The 20,834-nt window shown below is 36.2% G+C and overlaps 1 protein-coding gene across 1 annotated transcript in view; it reads left to right on the forward strand.

Moving 5' to 3' along the window:
• Positions 1–20,834, forward strand: part of SRBD1 (S1 RNA binding domain 1) — a gene marked incomplete at both ends in the record, with an annotated part of 218,106 nt that overhangs the window by 38,868 nt on the left and 158,404 nt on the right. Inside the window, 5 exons of the mRNA XM_079721189.1 lie at positions 2,809–2,912; positions 6,841–6,948; positions 10,311–10,468; positions 13,603–13,693; positions 14,420–14,527. Coding sequence (XP_079577315.1) covers positions 2,809–2,912; positions 6,841–6,948; positions 10,311–10,468; positions 13,603–13,693; positions 14,420–14,527 — 569 coding nt within the window. The remainder of the gene's footprint in view (positions 1–2,808; positions 2,913–6,840; positions 6,949–10,310; positions 10,469–13,602; positions 13,694–14,419; positions 14,528–20,834) is intronic.

A 20,834-nucleotide genomic window follows, 5' to 3' on the forward strand; every position in this document is an offset into this window, starting at 1 on the left:
TTTTGTTAGGTTGTGTCTTTTTGTTGAGTTATAAGAGATATTTGTATGTTCTAGATATAAGTCCTTTATGTGATATATGATTTGCAAAACTTTTCTCCTGTGCTAAGTGCTTTCTTTTCAATTTCTTGATGGTATCCTTTGAGATATAAAAATTATAAGTTTGTTGAAATCCAATCTATTTATTTTTTTCTTGTGTTGATTATGCGTGTGGTGTTTTACCTAAGGCCTTATGTAACTCAAGGTCATGAAGATTTTCTCAAGTATTTTCTTCTAAGCATTTTATAGGTTTGGTTTTTATATTAAGGTCTATGATCAGTTTTGAGCTAATTTTTGTGTATTGTGTGAAGAAGCTGTCCAACTTCATACTTTTGAATTTGGCCATCCATTGTCCCAGCATCACTTGTTGAAAAGACTGTATTTTCCCCATTTAATTGTCTTAGCACCCTTGTTGACATTCACTTGATGGTAGATGTATAGATTTATTTCTGGACTCTGAATTCTATTCCATTCATCTGTATGTTTATCTCTAATGCCAGTACCACACTGTCTTGATTACTGTAGTTTTGTAGTAAGTTTTGAAATTGAGAAGTGGGAGTCCTCCAGGTTTGTTCTTTATTTACAAAATAGACTTGGTTATTCTGGGTCCCTTGCATTTCTATATGAATCTTAGAATTAGTTTGTCAATTTCTGCAAAGAAGCTAGCTGGGATTTGATAGGGATCACATTGAATTTATAAAGTAATTTGGGGATTAGTGCCATTTAGCAATATTAATAAGCCTTTTGATCCATGGACCTGGGATGTCTTTCCATTTATTTAGGTCTTCTTCAATTTTTTTTAAAAACAATATTTTATAGTTCTCAGTGTATAATTTTGAACTTCTTTTGTTAAATTTATTGGAAAGTATTTTATTTGTGCTGGTGGTATGGTAAATGGAATTTTTAAAAAATATTTTTAGGATGTTTATTGCTAGTGTGTAGAAATTGATTATCCTGCAACCTTGCTGAACTCTATTAGTTCTAATAGTTTTATAGTGGTTTCCTTAGGATTTTCTGTATACAGATCATAGTATCTGCAAATAGAGATAGTTTTAATTTCTTTCTTTTCAATCTAGAGGCCTTTTATTTCTTTTTCTTGCCTAATTTCCCTAGATAGAACCTCCAGTACAATGTTGAATAGAAGTGCAAGAGGAGACACCCTTGTAATCTTAGAGGGAAAGCATCCAGTCTTTCACTATTAAACATTATGTTATCTGTGGAGTTTTTGTATGTGCCCTTTATCATGTTGAAGAATTTGCTTTCTCTTCCTAGTTTCTTGAGTATTTTTATCATGAACAACTGCTGGAATTTTCTCAGATATTCTTTCTGCATCTATTGAAATGATCATGTAATTTTTGTTTTTTATTCTATAGTTATGATGTATTACATTACTTCTTTTTTGGATGTTAAACCAACCTTGCATTTCTGGAATAAATCCGTTTTGATCCTTGTGTGTAATTCTTTTTATATGTTTCTGGGTTTAGTTTACTAGTATTTTATTGAGAAATTTTACATCTATATTCATAAGAGGCAATGGTCTTTACTTTTCTCTTGCAGTGTTCTTGCAAGAACAGAGTAAATAGAGTCAGGAAGTTATTTCTTCTATTGTATTTTTGGAAGAGTTTGTGAAGAATTGCTATTAATTCTTTTTTTAGATGTTTGGTAGAATTTAGCAGTGAAGCCATATGAGCCTGGGTATTTCGTTGTGGGAAATTTAAAAATTACTAATTCTATCTCTTTACTTGTTATAGATAATTTTGAATTTTCTCTTTCTTTTTTATTCTAGTTTAGAAGTTTGTGTCTTTTTAGGAATTTGTTGATTTTATTTAAGTAATCTAATTTGGCATACAGTTGTTCATAGTATTCTCTTATGATCCTTTTTATTTCTATAACATTCATATTAATGGCCCCTCTTTCATTCCTGATTTTGATAACTGGAATGTCTCCCTTTTTTCTTTGGTCAGTCTAGTGAAAGGTTTGTCAATTTTGTTGATATTTTCCAAGAACCAACTTTTGGTTTTGTTGATATTTTTTGTTGTTTTTCTATTCTCTATTTTATTAATTTTCCCTCTGTTCTTTATTATTTCCTTTCTTCTTCTTGCTTTAGATTTGTTTGCTTTTCTTTAAGGAGTATTTTTAATGTGTTTTAAAACAATTGTTCTTTTAATATATTAATTAAAAGCAGAGACAGGTCGATCTGCATTTAAATTCCTCCTTTGCTACTTGCTAGCTTTGTGATTTAGGACAAGTTAGTCTTAGAAAAATTATCATATAAGAGTAAGATGTTAATACATACATCACTGGTGGCTTTGAAGATAAATGAGTTAATGTATTTAAAGTGCTTAGATGGGCCTGACAATTAGTAAGTGCTCAATAAATGATAACAGTAGTTATTAAATATTCCACTTAGAAATTTCCATGTTTGTATTTATCTTAGTAATGTTCTTTCACAAATATAAAAAGTATATCCTTCTAACTCTAGATGATCAAAAACTTTCAATTAGTAGAATCTGAAATGAGATTTTTAGATCAACACTATCTCTTCCTGTGACTATCATAGGCTTTGTACCTGTATTTTATTTTGAAAATACTTGAAAAAAATATAAAGAAATGATTATTTTTTAATACATTCTTGGTAAATAAATGAATACAAAATTGATACAGCTCTAGACTGGATAACCACCCAGTTTGTTTCACAAATATTGACTGGTTAAATTGATCATTTATATATTCTGTGGATCATCAGTCTTTGCCATATATGTTTGCACTCAGATTCTGGCAATTAACCGTGGAGAAAATTTGAAGATACTGACGGTCAAGGTTAACATTTCTGATGGAGTGAAGAATGAGTTCTGTAGGTGGTGCATCCAAAACAGGTCTGTTTATAGATTTTTACAGAATATTCTTTTTTAAAATGCTATATTGAGATCTATATGTACTGATAATGGAAAGATGTCCATTGTGTTAAAAAAACAAAAACAAAAACAGTGACAGGCAATGGATATAGTGTCTTGTAGTGAGGTGGATGGACCTAGAGTCTGTCATACAGAGTGAAGTAAGTCAGAAAGAGAAAAACAAATACCGTATGCTAACACATATATATGGAATCTAAAAAAAAAAAGGTTCTAACGAACCTAGGGGCAGGACAGGAATAAAGACACAGACATAGAGAATGGACTTGAGGACACGGAGAGGAGAAGGGGAAGCTGGGACGAAGTGAGAGAGTGGCATGAACATATATACACTACCAAATGTAAAATAGATAGCTAGTGGGAAGCAGCCACATAGCACAGGGAGATCAGCTCGGTGATTTGTGACCACCTAGAGGGGTGGGATAGCGAGGGTGGGAGGGAGGGAGACGCAAGAGGGAGGAGATATGGGGATATATGTATACGTATAGCTGATTCACTTTGTTATGAAGCAGAAACTAACACACCACTGTAAAGCAATTATACTCCAATAAAGATGTTAAAAAATTTTTTTTAATTTAAAAAGTACATATGTTGTGTATGTTTAAATAGGAAATATCTGGGAAGTACATAAGAATTATTAATAGTGATTATTTCTGGGGAGAGAGACTTTTACTGTAATCCTGTACCATATGAATCTTTTATAAAGAGTATATTTTCTTTTATGAAAAATGAATTAACAGAAACATACTGTATATAGTATATCTGAAATATTTTGTTCATTAAGGATAATTGAATCAAAAATTTAATTTATCAGATATTATATGAATAACAAACGAATGACTGAGGCTGGCTACTAGGTTTTTTTCTTTTTTAAAACTAGCTTTTAGTGCCAATGCATGGGATAGTCTTGTAAGGTAAATTATTCTGTCCCCAAATGTCTGTCATATCACTTTGAGAAAATGCTACACTAAATGGTGCTGCTTTTTTCTTGTGGTAGATTTAAGGGGAACTATATCCTGTATCCATTTCTATTTTAAATGTGGGAAAATGAAAGCTAGATGGAGAGAGCCTATCTTTATCTATAGAAACCGAATAGGGGGGAGCATATTTCTTTGCCAAAGTGGAGAATATTTCTTTGTCTGTAATGGGTGAATAAAGCATGTCTCTGTCAAAAACATACGTATAGGCCCTGGGTCTTATTCATTTGTTTACAGTACTTTCCTGACCCCCCGTAGGTATTTGAGTTTGTGACCTCTGTCTTAATTTGTATGCTTCATTGTGCACATCTTACATAGCATGTATTTTGTACTGTGAAATTTAGTTAAAGTGAGGTCCTTCTTAGTTTCATTCAGCAGTGTTTAACTATTGAATTAGAGGAAGAATCAAGTTTTACAATGATACCCTGTAAGGGAAACCCATTGTATTTCCTTTAAGTTTAGAAGTAATAAGTTTTGTGGCTTCGCTATACTGTTTCAGGTCCCTTCGAGTGCTAAATGAATAGATCACAGGAAGCCAGTCAAGAGTGCTGTGGGGTGAGGAAGAAAAAGGAGTTTCTGTAATGCAGGAAGTGAGTATAGCTGGGTCTGTGGTCTAAAGGTCACTGTGAATGAGTATAATTGAGGCATCCTTAGTTATAAAATAGACCCACAGCACTCTGTTCCAGGGAGGTGAGCAGTCACGCCACAGGAGAACCTTGAGGTTTAAGGAAGGTTACTGGGGCTTCCAGAGAAATTGGGTATCTAATGTTAAAGATTTCCATTTTTTTCCTACAAGCAATGTGGAAACCTTGGTTTGTCTTTAAAGGGAATGACCCCCCAGCAGACATCAGATACATTCATTATAAGAATCACTCCATTAGGGCCTTCCTGCCTCTAAGGACTCTTTTCCTAGTGTATTGTCCCATGACCCAGGGCTATGTTCTCTCCTAACTGGCCAAACTCCAGAGTATGGTGATAAGAGCCTCAGTAATCTGGCTACTGCCATACTTTCTAGCCTCATCTACCCCGCAACCTGATCCTGCAGCTTTATGCCCTTGTATTACTAATCTGCTTCTAGTTACTTGAGCTTATCATGCTCTTTCATGCCTCTAAGCTTTTACATATGGTATGGTTTCTTCCCAGAATTCTTTTATTCCTTTGTCTTACTTGGTAAACCACAATTCATTTTTTTAAAGCCGTCTCAGATGTTTCTTCTGGGATGTCTTTGTTTGACATTGAATTTCCCCAATTAATAACAACAACACAGCTATAAGTTTTATTGCACTTTGCTTTATTGTGCTTCGCAGATATTTGGTTTTTTTGTTTTTGTTTTTTTTACAAATTGAAGGTTTGTGGCAACCCTGTGTTGAGCATATCTATTGGTACCATTTTTCCAATAGCATTATTTTTTGGTTAAGGTATGTACATTATTTTCTAAGACATAATGGTATTACACACTTAATAGACTATATTGTAGTGTAAACATAACTCTTGTATGCTCTAGGAAACCAGAAACTTCATGTGACTTACTTTACTGTGATATTCACTTTGTTTTGGTAGTCTGGAACCAAACCCACAATATCTCCAAGGTATGCCTGTAACATAACAAAATAATAATAATAACTTTCTAATTCATATCCTAGTTCTCCCTACGTTTCATGCCCTCAGGTATAGGTGACAGTAGGGAGAAACAAGGATTTGGATGGAAGGAAGGATGTATGTCCTGCCTAAAAGCACTTTCATTCAAATTAAAAAACAAAACTATACTCAAATTATACCGTTCTATGGAAGGGATTCAATTAGTTATTATTATGTAGCCTTTGGTGTATCACATTATAAGTAAGGGAGATGACAGTGCCCCTGAAGTATATTAATGGTTTATTAGGAACCATTGGTAAAATATTAATGTTTTCTATTCAAGAGCCATTGAAGGACACGGACAGAGATGCTGTAGATGTAGGGAACACAGAGAAGGGGTAGCGCTGAATTTGTTTGTCCTTTTTAGCTTGTGTTTTTCTCTTACTGTTCTTTCTCCAGTTTCTACTAACAGTGGGTTCTCTGGCATTTATATGTATCAGTATGTATGCAGATACACTGCCTAGTAGAACAGTACAACCTGAGGAATAGAGTGAGTTCTACTCAAGGATGACAAGAGGCAAAGGTTAAAACAGAGTTTCCCCTTTGCTCAATCTACTTTAACTCTCAGGAAGAGATTAAGAAATGGGAAAAGAAGGACATAGTGTTTGTCTTAGCTTCGGCTGCCATAACAAGATACCATAGACTAGGTGGCTTAAACAACAGAAATTTATTTTCTCCCTGTTCTGGAGGCTGGAAGTCCAAGATCAAGGTCAGGCTGATTTGGTCAGCCTTCTCATTATGTCCTCACCTGGCGTGGAGGGAGAGAGAAGGGGGTATCTGATATTTCTTCTTTTAAGGCACTCACTAATCCTCTCATGGGGGTCCCACCCTCATGACCTCATCTAAACCTAATTACCTCCCAAAGTCCCCGTCTCCAAATATCATCCGATTTGAGGGTTAGGGCTTCAACATACTAATTTTAGGGGACATAATTCAGTCTATAGCAGTGGTTCAGTAATTTTTTGGTGACTTTCTTATATCTTAAAAATTTTTACCATTATTAATAATGCCTTGGGGACTCTCCCCAGAATAGGAAAGTTTTTTCCTCCCTTAAGTTTTATGTGTTACCATGGTTACCAGGTTTTTAAAAATAAGAACTCCAGATGTCATAGTAATAATTTTCAGACATCACTGTCTCTCCTTACAGATTATGTTACTTTGGATTCAGTAAAGTTTCTTCCCCCCTTTTCTTTTCCACTCTCTCTGCTCTTCCAGGAGCCCTTTTATGGCCTTATTATTGTTACATCAGTTTTAGTATAGGCTTTTCTTTTTTGCAGGTGGAGACCACGTGGCTTTGCAAGGCCAGAGTTAATGAAGATCTTATACAACTCACTGGATGATTCCTTTAAACGCCTTATTTATCCTCTCCTTTGTAGAGAGTTCAGGTATGCATCTTGTCTTATTTAACTTTCTGGACTGTTTATTTTTATGTATGGTAATAGGCCCATTAAAGCGTGTAGTAAATATTTGTTGATCCATTAACCAATCCAAAGAACTGAGTCAGAATCACAAAGTCTTAAATTTAAGCATAGATTTCGATCTGTAGAGGCATTCACATGCATAGATCACAAAACATAGCTTTTAATTATGGTATACTTTTCAAATCTTGACCACTTAATGTGTACCCCTTCCAGTTCTGCAATACTAGTCTTGCAATTTGACAACTAAGCCAAACAAATGGTTTTATTGATGAGAGATTTGGCTTGGGAGAAACAAACTAAGAAGTTAATGGAGAAGTTAGTTGGCAGCAGTTTTAGAAGTAAGAGAGCCAAAAAAAGCATAAGGAAATCAGGGGAGCACATGATGAATGTATTACTATGAGAGAAAGCTAATGTATATTAGCAGACGGAGTTGTTTCAATGAATAATTATCAGCAGTGATGTACAAATATTAGGAGATTATTAAGGTGACCATCTAAATGGACTAGCAGAAGAACTAAAGGTTACAAAGAACTGCAAAAGAGGTGAGGTACCGAATTGTTTTTAGGGGAGGAGATGGACAGAAATGTTGGGAAGCAAAAACCCTCTTTCCTGCTTCTCTCTAGCCTTTGTCTTGGTAGTCAATGTTTAGACACCAGCCATGCCTTCATATATTCCTTTCTATTTGCTATAGATTTTCTTCCTTCCCACTTATTTAGTGTTTCAGCAAGGGTCACCTGGAAACTATAGATTTCTAGCCATCTCATCAGCCTCACTAGAACTTATAGCAGCCTTTATGTTTTTCTATTTTTCTTTTACTGGACTTGGCCATTGACTTTGGAGGCATTTAGAGTAGGGAGTGAGCAGGTACTATTAAAAAGGACATATAGCTCCTTTGTCCAACCTCTTTTTTATCAAAAATCATTCATTCTCTTGACTCATCCTTTTATCTTATGTTCTCCTGTCGCATATAATGTCCAGTGGTGCATTTGACATTTTTGCATATATTAGGTGTGAATAGCTTTACTGCTTGTGGAATAATTTCATTGAGATTTAATGTGTGCAGTTTGCTGTGGGATTATTTAATGTATAATTCTTCTCCGACTTCCATTAGCAGTGGCAAGCAAGAGCACTTTCCTCCTCTTTTTCTAAAATGCCTGTGGTTAAAAAATATATCTTATTTCATTCCATAAGTTGGTTTGCAGACATTGTCTACAGATGTGTCTCTTCATAGAAATACTTGTAATTACCTGAAATAGCAGTTGAGGGGGAAAACCCTCAATTGATTTATTAAAGTAATTAAATTACTTTAATTCTCTAATTAAAAAGAAATTTGTCCAAATGCAGAAAAATTGAAAGAATCAGTAAAACACAAAGGAAAAAAAACCCATATAATTTCACCACGTAGAGATAACCATTGTTAACTAGACTTTTCTCCATTCATGTGTGTGTATTAAAAGAGATCAAATAGACTATATTATTTTGCAGCCATTTTATTCAGTTGACTATATAAGATTCAGAGTCTACTTCTGCATTTTTGTTTCCATGATTGTCATGATCATTCATCCCTGTGTCATTTTTCACACATACCTCTTTCATCAAAACTACATTATCAGTATTACCAAGTGCTGTCTATTATGCCATCTTTTATTATATCTTGAATTTTGCCTTCTCTTTATCTCCATCTTTACTAGGAGAAAGTATATCCATGGTTAGTTCAGGTTATCATCATTTCTTGTCTGAATTACTATACTAGGATCATAGATGATCTCTGTCTTATATTTTCTAATACATATTCCACATTGCCATCCTTAAATTCCCATCTGATTATTTCATACTCTTCTACTTAAAATCCTTCAGTGGATCTTCTTTGTCTCCAGGATAAAATCCAAGCTCTTTAGAAGAACCCTTTGTGGTCTGTTTTTTTCTTCCTCTGTAGCCCTTTGTCTTGGTATTTCTTTTTATTTTATCATATGAAGTTACTTGCTTTTTCTATAAATGAGACATGGGCTTTGTCATCTGCTGCTTCTATTGCCCAGAATGTTTTCTCAATGCTCTTCAGCTACTATCCCTGCCTTTGTTTGCTTAACTATTACTTATCCTTCTTGATTCACCTGAGAAGACATCTCTTTCAGAAAGTTCTCCTAATTTAGCTATCCCTACCTATCCTATACTCGTCTGTTTATTTTTCTGTTTCTTCCACTAGACAGTGATCTTCAGGGTAGGGATTTTTTCAGCTTTGTATCTCTTACATCAATCACAGTACCTTATATAAGACTGAGTACAAGTGCTCACTCAATAAATAAAGTTAAACGTGAAGATTTAGAAATACCTGTAATGATATCTTCATGTTGCTTGGCTGAATGCAGGTAGAATGACAGTGAAGTATTAGAGAAGATGAGAGAAAAGCCGTAAGAAGCTGAATTAAGCCAGGAAAACAAATGTTGGTTAGCTGTATGTGCCTTTAGATATGCAGATAATTCTACCTCAACGCTGATAGAAATGTGCCCTGAATTGCTTTTGTTCTTGTGGCCATTGGCCTGCAGTTTTTTTTTTTTAGCCTGGTCTAATAGAGAAGACATACTTTTAATAAATTCTTTTGAGTTTCAGGAAATAATATGGTAAGAACTCTTGTTAAATAGGCAAATGGTGTAAAACTTTGTTTCCAAATGCCTTTAAGTCCAATAGAGACATATTTTTTTATCCTAGAAAATGTTTGAAAATTAGACTTTTAATAGCTTCTCTGGATAAAATTGGGAAGTTATTTATGTGAGGCAGGGTTCTGGACTGGTATTAATATCTGTGGTCATGTCACATCACTGTGAGAATGACGAGGGGGTAGATGTGGGGAATGGAATAGAGTGAGAAGATGGCCTTGAGATATATATAGGTGAGGGTGTAAAACTAAGCACTGTTGGAGGAGGCTACTTACGATTCAGTAATTGACCACTAATTATGTGTTTATATTTTTAGTCAGCTGATAAACTTTGACATCCCATGTAATGTCCAAATCTTTATACACCCTGTCTCTCTCATATACACAGATACTTATACATGTAGATTTCTTATATAAGGGTGAGCAGATAGAGAAGGAGTGTAGGTATGACAAACTCAGCAGGTTTGATACCACAAAATTGTTTGTGGTATCTGTATTACTGAGCTTAGCAAAAAGAGACTTAATATAATTTTGTATGTGATTATTTTCTCAAGTTATTTTGTTATAATGAATGCTCCAATAAGGAATAATTGTGTTCTTTTTCTGGAAGAAAATTTGAATGAATGAAAACTGAATACTTTATCTTTTTTCTTCTCTTTTTCTATTTCTAAAGGGCCAAACTAACATCAGATGCAGAGAAAGAATCAGTAATGATGTTTGGACGGAACCTTCGTCAGCTCCTTTTAACAAGCCCTGTCCCAGGGCGTACCTTGATGGGAGTGGATCCCGGTTATAAACACGGTTGCAAGTTAGCTATAATTTCTCCTACCAGTAAGCATACCTTTCAGCGTTTTATATAGAAGTTGTTTGGTTGGTCATAAATTTCACTTCATATACTTCATGAGGATTTGGAAATAATGCTAATTTTCAAGGAATAGAAGATGGTTTTCTCACAAAAAGGGATATAGGAATCAGGATGAAGCTTCCTGTTTGGCCTGTTTGTTGACTCAGACAGTCAACATTTACTATCATTTATGCCCTTTCCTAGGTCACAATGGATATATTGAGGATTAACTGGGCTCAGACTTTAATAACTCTGTTTATCCCCCATCAACTTCTGTGTATACTGACTGCATATATATATATGATACATTTTGATTCTGTATATATTTTATTTTTTTTTTAAATATTTATTTATTTATTTGGCTGCATTGGGTCTTAGTTGCAGCATGCAGGATCTTTTCGTTGCGGCGCACAGGCTTCTCTAGTTGCTGCGCGTGGGCTTCTCTCTAGTTGTGGAACGTGGGCTCCAGAGTGGGCGGGCTTAGTAGTTGCAGCTCGCAGGCTTAGTTGCCCCGTGGCATGTGGGATCTTAGTTCCCCAACCAGGGATCAAACCTGCGTCCCCTGCAATGGAAGGCAGATTCTTAACCACTGGACCACCAGGGAAGTCCTGATTCTGTGTATATATATATATTTTTTTTTTCTGTGGTATGCGGGCCTCTCACTGTTGTGGCCTCTCCCGTTGCGGAGCACAGGCTCCAGACGCGCAGGCCCAGCAGCCATGGCTCACGGGCCCAGCCACTCCACGGCATGTGGGATCTTCCCGGACCGGGGCATGAACCCGTGTCCCCTGAATTGGCAGGCGGACTCTCAACCACTGCACCACCAGGGAAGCCCTGTGTATATTTTAAATACCATGAGACATTTTTATTGTTTTGTCCAGTCAGTATTTTTTTTCCTGTTTACTCATTTATTTGCCCTTTCTGTTATCTTCATTTCTTTCTGCATTTCTGTGTTTCCATTTGAGATCACTTTCTTTCTTCCTAAAACTCTAGACTGTCCTTACCTTGCTCAATGTGGATATGATGCTCAACAGTTTTTTCTCACCGTGGGGTTTTGTCTTGAAAAGAATGTTCTACTTGTTAATTTCAAGAGTTCAGAGATCAGAGTTTTCCAGTCCTTTCTGAACTTACTGTGCAACCTTTGTACTGACTTATAAATTAGAGTATGCAAAGGTCTTTTCCAGTTTTACTTTCTGTTCTCAAACGGGCCAGTTTTGATTTCCAGGGAAGCACCTTCTGACATTTTGAGGCTTCCTCCAATCTCTTACTCCAGTCAGGTCCATGAGATACTCCATTGTTTCTCTGTGCCTCCTCCCACAGAAATGCTGATGCACATTGGTCTTGGTGGTTATTGGTGCATTGTTCCCACCTGCTCACCTTTTGCATTTTATGGGGATACTTTTTTTTTATAAATACAGTCATGAGCTTTTGATTTTGCTGTCCTAAGTTGCTCTTTTTTCATGCTGTGCATTTTTAAAATAAATGGGAAGTATATTCTGTCAGTGTTTTTTCCTGCATCTGTTGAGCTATCATATGGCTTTTATCCTTTACTGTATTTGTATTATTTATAGAATGGTTCTTTTTAAAATTTTATGCACACATACATACATACATGGATATGTATTTTCAGTCTGTTTTGGTAAGAGTTTTCCAAGAATTTATCCATTTCATCATTTAATCTAAATTAACATCAAGTTGTTTATAATAATCTCTCTGTATCTTTTAAATTTGTGCTGAATCTCTAGTTATACTCCCTTTTCATTTCTGATATAATTTATTTGTGTCAACCTTTCTTTTACTTGATTGGTATAGCTAAAAATATGTATTTTTCTTTACAGGTGATTTAAAATTTTAAGCTGCATTGGTCCTCTCTGTTTTATGGTTTTTTTTTTCTATTTCATTAATTTCTGCTTTTTTAACTTTATTATTTTCTTCCTTCCACTTCCTTTGAGATTATTCTGTCGTCCTTTTCCTAACTTCCTAATTTGGTCACTTAGCTCATTATTTCTGTTCTTTAAGAGTTACCCTCAAATTTTAAAATATATTTCTGGCTGAAATGTAGTACAGAAAAGCTCACAGTTCATAAGTATGCAGCTGAAAAAATTACGTAAGGTAAAGAAATTTACATATCTACAACCCAAAGGAAGAAATACAATAGTATTACAACACTCACTGATATATAGTAAATATTCAGTAAATGTTAGCTTTTACTATTTTTTTTTAATTTTATTTATTTTTTGGCTGCGTTGGGTCTTCGTTGCTGCATGCAGGTTTTCTGGCTTTTTCTAGTCGCGGCAAGTGGGGGCTGCTCTTCGGGTGGCTACTCTTTGTTGCGGTGCTCAGGCTTCTCATTGTGGTGGCTTCTCTTGTTGCCGAGCACAGGCTCTAGGTGCATGGGCTTTAGTAGTTGTGGCACACGGGCTTAGTAGTTGTGGCTCGTGGGCTCTAGAGCTCGGTAGTTGTGGCGCATAGGCTTAGTTGCTCTGTGGTATGTGGGATCTTCCTGGACCAGGGCTCGAACCCATGTCCCCTGCATTGGTAGGTAGATTCTTAACCACTGTGCCACCAGGGAAGTCCCAGCTTTTACTATTTTTGAACAGGTTCTTTTTTTTTTTTTTTTTTTTTTTTTTGTGGTACGCGGGCCTCTCACTGTTGTGGCCTCTCCCGTTGCGGAGCACAGGCACAGGACGCTCAGGCTCAGCGGCCATGGCTCACGGGCCCAGCTGCTCCGCGGAATGTGGGATCTTCCCGGACCGGGGCATGAACCCGCGTCCCCTGCATCAGTAGGCGGACTTTCAACCACTGCGCCACCAGGGAAGCCCGCTTTTACTATTTTTGATGTTAAGTGTTATTAAAAATCATTTCTCTTTTAGGTATCATGGCATATTATCTAGTTGATAATGATTTTTGTATAGCAAAATAGAGTTCTAATAACTTTGGAGGTAACAAAATTTCAGAATGCTTAAGGGGGAATCTGATAAAGGAATATGAAAGATTCAGACTGCATTTTAAAAGATGAACCAGTTTCCTTTTCAGTTTCAACTTGCTTAATCAAAGCAAGTGGTGTGTTATGTTTTGTAATTTCTTACAAAATGGCCTTTTCTTTTCATTTTTTCCTAAGGTCAGATACTTCATACTGATGTGGTATACTTGCATTGTGGACAAGGCTTCCGAGAGGCAGAGAAAATAAAGAGGCTTTTGCTGAATTTCAAGTATGAAAATAAGTAACCTTTTGAGTATTTCAGTGGCTCAGCCAATCAGAGATATCTTTGAAGTCCCTAATTTGGAGGGAGGGATTAAGGGAAGTGTCTTGGTGTTAGAAAAGGAACCATGTAAAACAATGCTGGGGCAAATTGCTGGAGGACTCTACATTTGGAGACTCTGGAGGAATGCTACTCCCTTCCTCTGCTGCCTTCACTAAACAAAGGTGGTAATATGACCAAAAGTGAGATTTTATTAATTCTTCAGTTTGAGCCTTTTCTCTCTCTCTCTTTCTTCCTCCCTCCCTCCCTCTCTCTCTTTCTTTTTCATGGATCTGAGGAATGGATGTGGCAGTAGTTAGAGAAGCTTCAGAAATTACTTGAAAACATATCACATAATTCAGTCATAATTCTTCATTATGGCTTAGAATGTTCCAGAGTTTACTTATTCATGTCTAAAGTTCATTCCTTCTAGATGGGAAGAAAGCTGACTATTCTTGAGATTGTGTGACCATAAGACATTTCTCCACTGCCTCCTGTAATACCAAATGCAGGAGCAATGTCTTTGATTCTACATAAGTCTGCGTGGCCCCTGTGAGATAGTGGAGAGATTGCATGGATATATGAGAGAATAAGAGCATCATATAATACTATTCGTGCGTTCTGTCCATTTTCTCTTGATTGATTTAGAAGCATGCCTTGATCTCATCCAGTTTCTCATTCTGTTTCTCCTTGCAGCTGCAGTACAGTGGTGATTGGAAATGGAACTGCCTGCCGGGAAACAGAAGCTTACTTTGCTGACCTGATAATGAAAAACTACTTTGCACCACTGGACGTCGTTTACTGGTAAGGATGTTAGGAATGTTTGTTTTCTTTGAGAGGCAAAGGAACTTCTGAAGTTCCTTCTGTGATAAATTCTCCCTTGTCTTTTTAAGATGTACTTCTTGTTTGCCCTCATATCACCTCTTCCTATTCATAAGAGCTGTGTAAGGCAATGTAAAGTGTCTGCCTCTTGGAGAAATTGGCATTTCAGTATCCCGAAACCGCTCACAGATGCAGCAAGTTAGGGCTTACTTGAATTCATGGGATTTTCCAAGCAGTACTTTGTGTGATGGCTCTAGCTAACTAGTGACTAATAAGTAGAATGGTGTATAGGTCTAGCAGCTATAGACCGTGGGTAACTTAGCCTTCTTCTCCCAAAGTTTTGATGACTATGAATCATTGGCCTTCAGAACTGAGAGCCAAGGTAAGTATTACAAATTAAAAGTGTTTCTTTTCTTTTTTTTTTTTAAGCATTTCTTTTTTTTTAATGTAAATTTTTTTGTTGTTGTTGTTTATTTTTACTTGTTAACAGTTTTGCTTTTTATTTATTTATTTATTTTTGGCTGTGTTGGGTCTTCGTTTCTGTGCGAGGGCTTTCTCTAGTTGTGGCGAGCGGGGGCCACTCTTCATCATGGTGCGCGGGCCTCTCACTATCGCGACCTCTCATGTTGCGGAGCACAGGCTCCAGACGCGCAGGCTCAGTAATTTTGGCTAACGGGCCCAGTCGCTCCGCGGCACGTGGGATCTTCCCAGACCGGGGCACAAACCCGTGTCCCCTGCATCGGCAGGCAGACTCTCAACCACTGCGCCACTTTAAGCATTTCTGATGTTCCTTTCTTGTTAGTCTCTTCAGCACATGCTCTCATTTTGTATAGGCATACAGTTGACTTCTAAATAGCTTTGTATTAGCATGACCCATTTCTTTAGTCCTGCTCCTAGATCTGTAGTAGTTTTGCTGTCATCCACCATTGTTTCCTTACTTTCCCTTTGAACCTCAATTAGCCACCTTTACCTTTTCCAATGTATGGTAGAATGCTAAATCCTAAAGGGTTTAATTCTAGGAGAGAAGATAGTTACAATAGATAATATCTAGGGGAGAGCATGTAAGAGCCATCTCCCACTGCTTTTTTTTTTTTTTTTTTTTTTTTTGCGGTAGGCGGGCCTCTCACTGTTGTGGCCTCTCCCCTTGCGGAGCACAGGCTCCGGAGCACAGGCTCAGTGGCCATGGCTCACGGGCCTAGCCGCTCTGCGGCATGTGGGATCTTCCCAGACCGGGGCACGAACCCGTGTCCCCTGCATCGGCAGGCGGACTCTCAACCACTGCGTCACCAGGGAAGCCCTCCCACTGCTTTTTGAGAAATGTAATAACTAAGTATAGTCAACTGATAAGTATGGGATCAGGATCAACAAAACAAAACCAAAAGCCAACACAGGAAGAATTCTAGGATCCATTCAGATAGGCCAAAAGAGAGGGGTCTTGTATTTAGTGTAATATTCCGTGTGCCAAGAGTATAATCAAGATGTTAGAAAAACAAATGCAGAGTAACCAGAGGGGATTAGAAGGTCAGGGACAAACTGTAGGTGCCATGGGATCATGGTTCAGGAAAGGATCAGGTTGAATAGTTTGGCTCAGCTTTTTTCCCTCTCCTTCTTACTCAGTTTGGTCTAGGAAATACTGTGGATCTTCTCTATTCTGGGAATTGCACACATGTACCCAGTCCTTTTGAGAACCTACCACAAGGACCTGACATAGCTAATACAGTTTATTTCAGGCAACTTCTTTGATTTCTTTTTAACTTGTTCACATTAATTGAATATAAATATCTTGGATACATTTATAGTGATTATAAATAGAACTTTCAAATTATTAAAAACATTAAATAGTGACGACTTGTTGGATTTCATCTGAATTTGCTTACAGAGGCTCTCTTTCTTGAATTTGCAGCAGTATATGGTAGTAGAAAGAGGATGAGCTTTGGAGCCAGACAAATGTGGGTTCATCTTTTGTTGTCACCATTTACTAGTTATGCAAGTTTGGAAGGCTTACTCTGCCTCTCTGAGTTTCTCTTTCCATCATTTAAATGGGGAATGCTTTTGCTTTCAGTAACATTTTGAAGTTTTCTTTATAGTTATTTTTCATATTCAATATTAAAACTTTCTTTTGTATTTCTCTCTTTTTGTGTTTGTATTAAGAATTACTTTACTACGTTACTTTATATCTCTACGAAGGAGCACTTTTTTAATGTTAGTTTGGTTCCTCAACCATTGTACAGAATTCTTTCATTGTTTATAATTAGTTTTTCAGTTCATTTTCTTGGATTTCAAGAGATATGATATGGTCATAGCATCTGCAAAAGATGATGAATTTATCAGTTCTTTTTCTAGTTTTATACCTTTTTATTTTCTTCTCTTTAAAGGTATCATGCAATATCTTTGAAAAGCTATTAAATAGTAGTAGTGATAGTGGATTTTTTTTTCCTCCTTTACTTTTATTAGAATGCTTCTAGTGTTTCCCTTAAGTATGATACTGCCTTTTGTATATTAAAAAAAAATCTTTTAAAGGAAATAGTCTTTATGAGTGTTTTAAAAATACTGATTCCTGTTTTATTATACTTTAAAAATCAAGAATAAAAGATAACGTTAATGCTTTTTCAGAATTTTGCCATAATTTTCTCTAAAGAGGTTTTTTTATCCTCTTTTGATCAATATGCTGAATCGTAAAAGTAGTAGATATCTTACAGTTGAACCATCTCTGCAGTTCTGAGTTGAACTTTTCTTTGCATAGTATATTATTCTTTCAATGTACTTTTGGAATATATTTGCTAGTATTTTATTATGTGCTTTTGAAATCCTCAATGATGCAAATACTTAATCAGAAGTTACAGTGTGTGCTTTAGGAAATCAGCTGTTCAACTTCATTTTGTTACCATTTTGCCAGTTCAGCATTCCTTTATGAAGAAACTATATTTTCTCATCTAACGGCTTGAAATTACATCGCAAACTACACTTAAGTTGAAATTTCCATGCTTTCTCTAGCAGTCATTTTCAACACTCTTGAACAGATAATCTGATAGGCATTCCTATAATTCTTCTCATCCTGGAAAACCTTTTCCTGACACATCCACCAGCACATTCTTTCTTATCTATTCCTTCTAACACCTTTTGCCCTGACCTACTTGCCATAGGTTAACATACACCATGATTTATCTTCTAACTTGTAAACCCCATGCATCTTGACCCATCCATCCAACTTCTCTCTCAGTCATTTCTCTTAAAATACCTTGTAAACTCTGATACTTATATCTCCTATGGAGGAAGTCATCCAGAGCTTCAAATCTCAGTTACCAAAGGAGAAAAAAAAAAATGGATTAAGTTGTAGAATATAACTATGCTAGATCTTAGTTTGTCACACGTTTAAAGTTGCAAGTGTTTGTGAAAAGAAATTCTACAGTATTATATGTGTCATTTGTTTTAAGTATGTGCTAGAATGATCTGTTCTTTTCAATCCTCTGGCCCATAGTAGGCGGTCACTTTATTTTTTGAGTATCTGAATATTTGTTCCCATTCATTTTAAAATGTCACACTTGACTATTTTCTTCTTTTTTTTTTTAAATCCGTTTTAAAGGCTAGCTCCTTATGAGACATTTGTGTTTATATGCACCGTACCTGGTTTCTCCTACATTGATACCTTCTTAAATCAGGGTACTATGTTTTACTTATCTCTGCCTCCTTCACATTGCATATTTCTGTACTTATAGATGCATCTCAATAAATATTACTAATTTGAATTGTCAAATATTAACAATAAAACTATTTTTAATCAGATAAGTCTTTTCAAGGCTATAGACAGGAATTAATGTCTGCAACAATTACGGAAAATTTCCCCTTTGCTTAATGCTTTGGTAAATCTATGATGTACTGTTTTCTGTATTTTTTCATTGATATAGAAATTTGCATTTGATGGATTATAGACTTATATTTTGCCAAAGATAAATGATGATTTCTGAAATAAAAGTATTGTATGGTTAGAGTTATACATTTATTAATGAACTATGAAAGAATTATAAGTAATCTCTAATACTTGCTGTCTTATATTTCAAACCATGATTGGCAAGATTCATGCTGATAGTGGAAACATTGCTAGAAATTACAGCACTGTGTACATTCTGGAGAATCACAGATACATGAAACCCCTCAAAACCTGGGAGCAGAAAATGGAAAATAAAATTTTGTGCTGTTAATTCAGACCCTGTGCTTAATGTTTCTACTCTAAAAGCTGCAATATACGAATGACTTTGAGCAGGCAAATATAGAAAATAAGAGAAATTAATTTTGCTTCTGAATAACGTTATTCATTAGTATAGTGAAAAGAATTAGAAAATGGAATGAACCGAGAAGGTATGGTATGTGACGACAGAATGAGGAAAGGGAAGGGGAGCTGTAGTGGAGGATTGGAGTTGTAATTTTTGAGGTTAGATGTATACCAAGGGGCCTGGTCAGTGAAGGTTAAGCAGGTAGCCAGACCCTATTAGGAAAAAAGCGTTGGTTTTGGACATCTGTGGAATACACATTGGACCTCTTTCTTATTCTTTTATTTCAGAGGCATACCAACCATTTAACAGAAGGAAGATATAATTTTTTAAAATTAATTTATTATTATTTTTGGTTGCATTGGCTCTTTGTTGCTGTGCGTGGGCTTTCTCTAGTTGTGGCGAGCGGGGGCTACTCTTTGTTGCGGTGTGTGGGCTTCTCATTGCGGTGGCTTCTCTTGTTGTGGAGCACGGGCTTCAGTAGCTGTGGCACGTGGGCTCAGTAGTTGTGGCTCGCGGACTGTAGTAGTTGTGGCTCAGTAGTTGTGGTTCACGGGCTTAGTTGCTCTGCGGCATGTGGGATCTTCCTGGACCAGGGCTCGAACCCATGTCTCCTGCATTGGCAGGCGGGTTCTTAAACACTGCGCCACCAGGGAAGCCCGGAAGATACAATTTAAGGAATCATAGCTCTGTCGCTTGAGATAACTTGACGTACCTTTCAGAGTATAACTTAATTGTAGGGAATAGATTGATCTTCAAAGGGTTAACTCATTTGTGAAAACTGCGTAATAGTGAAGCTAATGAGAATCTTTTGATTAAAATTTAAAAAACATACATTTCTTTAAAGTTAATATTTATTATCATAGATTGATTGGAAAATATAGATAAGTGACAGGATTTTCTATTATCTAAACTGTTATTTATATTTTAGAGCATATTTCTAGATTTTTCTTGTCTGCGTGTGTGTGTGTGTGTGTGTGTGTGTGTGTGTGTGTATTATGAAAAGGAACTCACATTGTACGTGGTTTATAACCTTTTCCCTACTTAATATATTATCATCTTCTCATACCAATAAACCTGTCTGTATTTCAGTTTCATCATGCATAAAGTGGAATAATAATAGTATGCATCCTATAGAGTTATCATTGAAGGTTAAATGAGTTTATATATAGTATAAAGTGCTTATTAGAACAGCACATTATTACTGTTATTAATGAGGTCAGATATCTTTTTATATATTTACTGGCCATTTCTGGATTTTTTGTGTATGTATGGATGGCTTATTTGTGGCCTTTGCCCATTTTATTTATTTATTCATTCATTCATTCATTCATTCATTCATTCATTTATTATTTTTGGCTGCATTGGGTCTAAGTTGCGGCACGTGGGATCTTTCGTTGAGGCACTGGGCTTCTCTCTAGTTGTGGCACGCAGGCTGCAGAGTGTGTGGGCTTTGTAGTTTGCAGCACACTGGCTCTCTGGTTGAGGTGCGTGGGCTCAGCAGTTGTGGTATGCAGGCTTAGTTGCCCCACGGCATGTGGGATCTTAGTTCCCTGACCAGGGATCGAACCTGCATCCCCTGCAGCAGATTCTTTACCGCTGAACCACCAGGGAAGTCCTTTGCCCATTTTTTTTTTCTTTTAGAGGTTTTCATCTTGTTTATAATTGCTTATCTTGTTCAGATTTGTAAATGTCTATAGTAATGATTAATCTGTCATAATTTTTGCAAATTTTGCTAATCATTTCCCCTGTTTTTGTGTTTACAATTTGAGCTGTATTTCATATCAAATTTAAAATATTATTTTCTCAGATTTGTCTCTCTTTTTCTTTATGGCTTTTGAGTTTTGTATTATGCTTGAAACTTTTCCTTATGTCTTCTGACTTTTTTGTTTTGAAGCCACAAAACCTCATTATCCTCAGTTACTTGTATGGCTGCTTTGAAACTTTATTCTCCAAGAAACCAAAAATTAATGAGAGAACTTCAATCAGCTTAGATAACAGAAGCAGAGAGTAGAAGGCTG

This window comes from Hyperoodon ampullatus, assembly GCF_949752795.1.
Source record: "Hyperoodon ampullatus genome assembly, chromosome: 15".
In the NCBI taxonomy this organism is placed as follows: Eukaryota; Metazoa; Chordata; class Mammalia; order Artiodactyla; family Ziphiidae; genus Hyperoodon; species Hyperoodon ampullatus.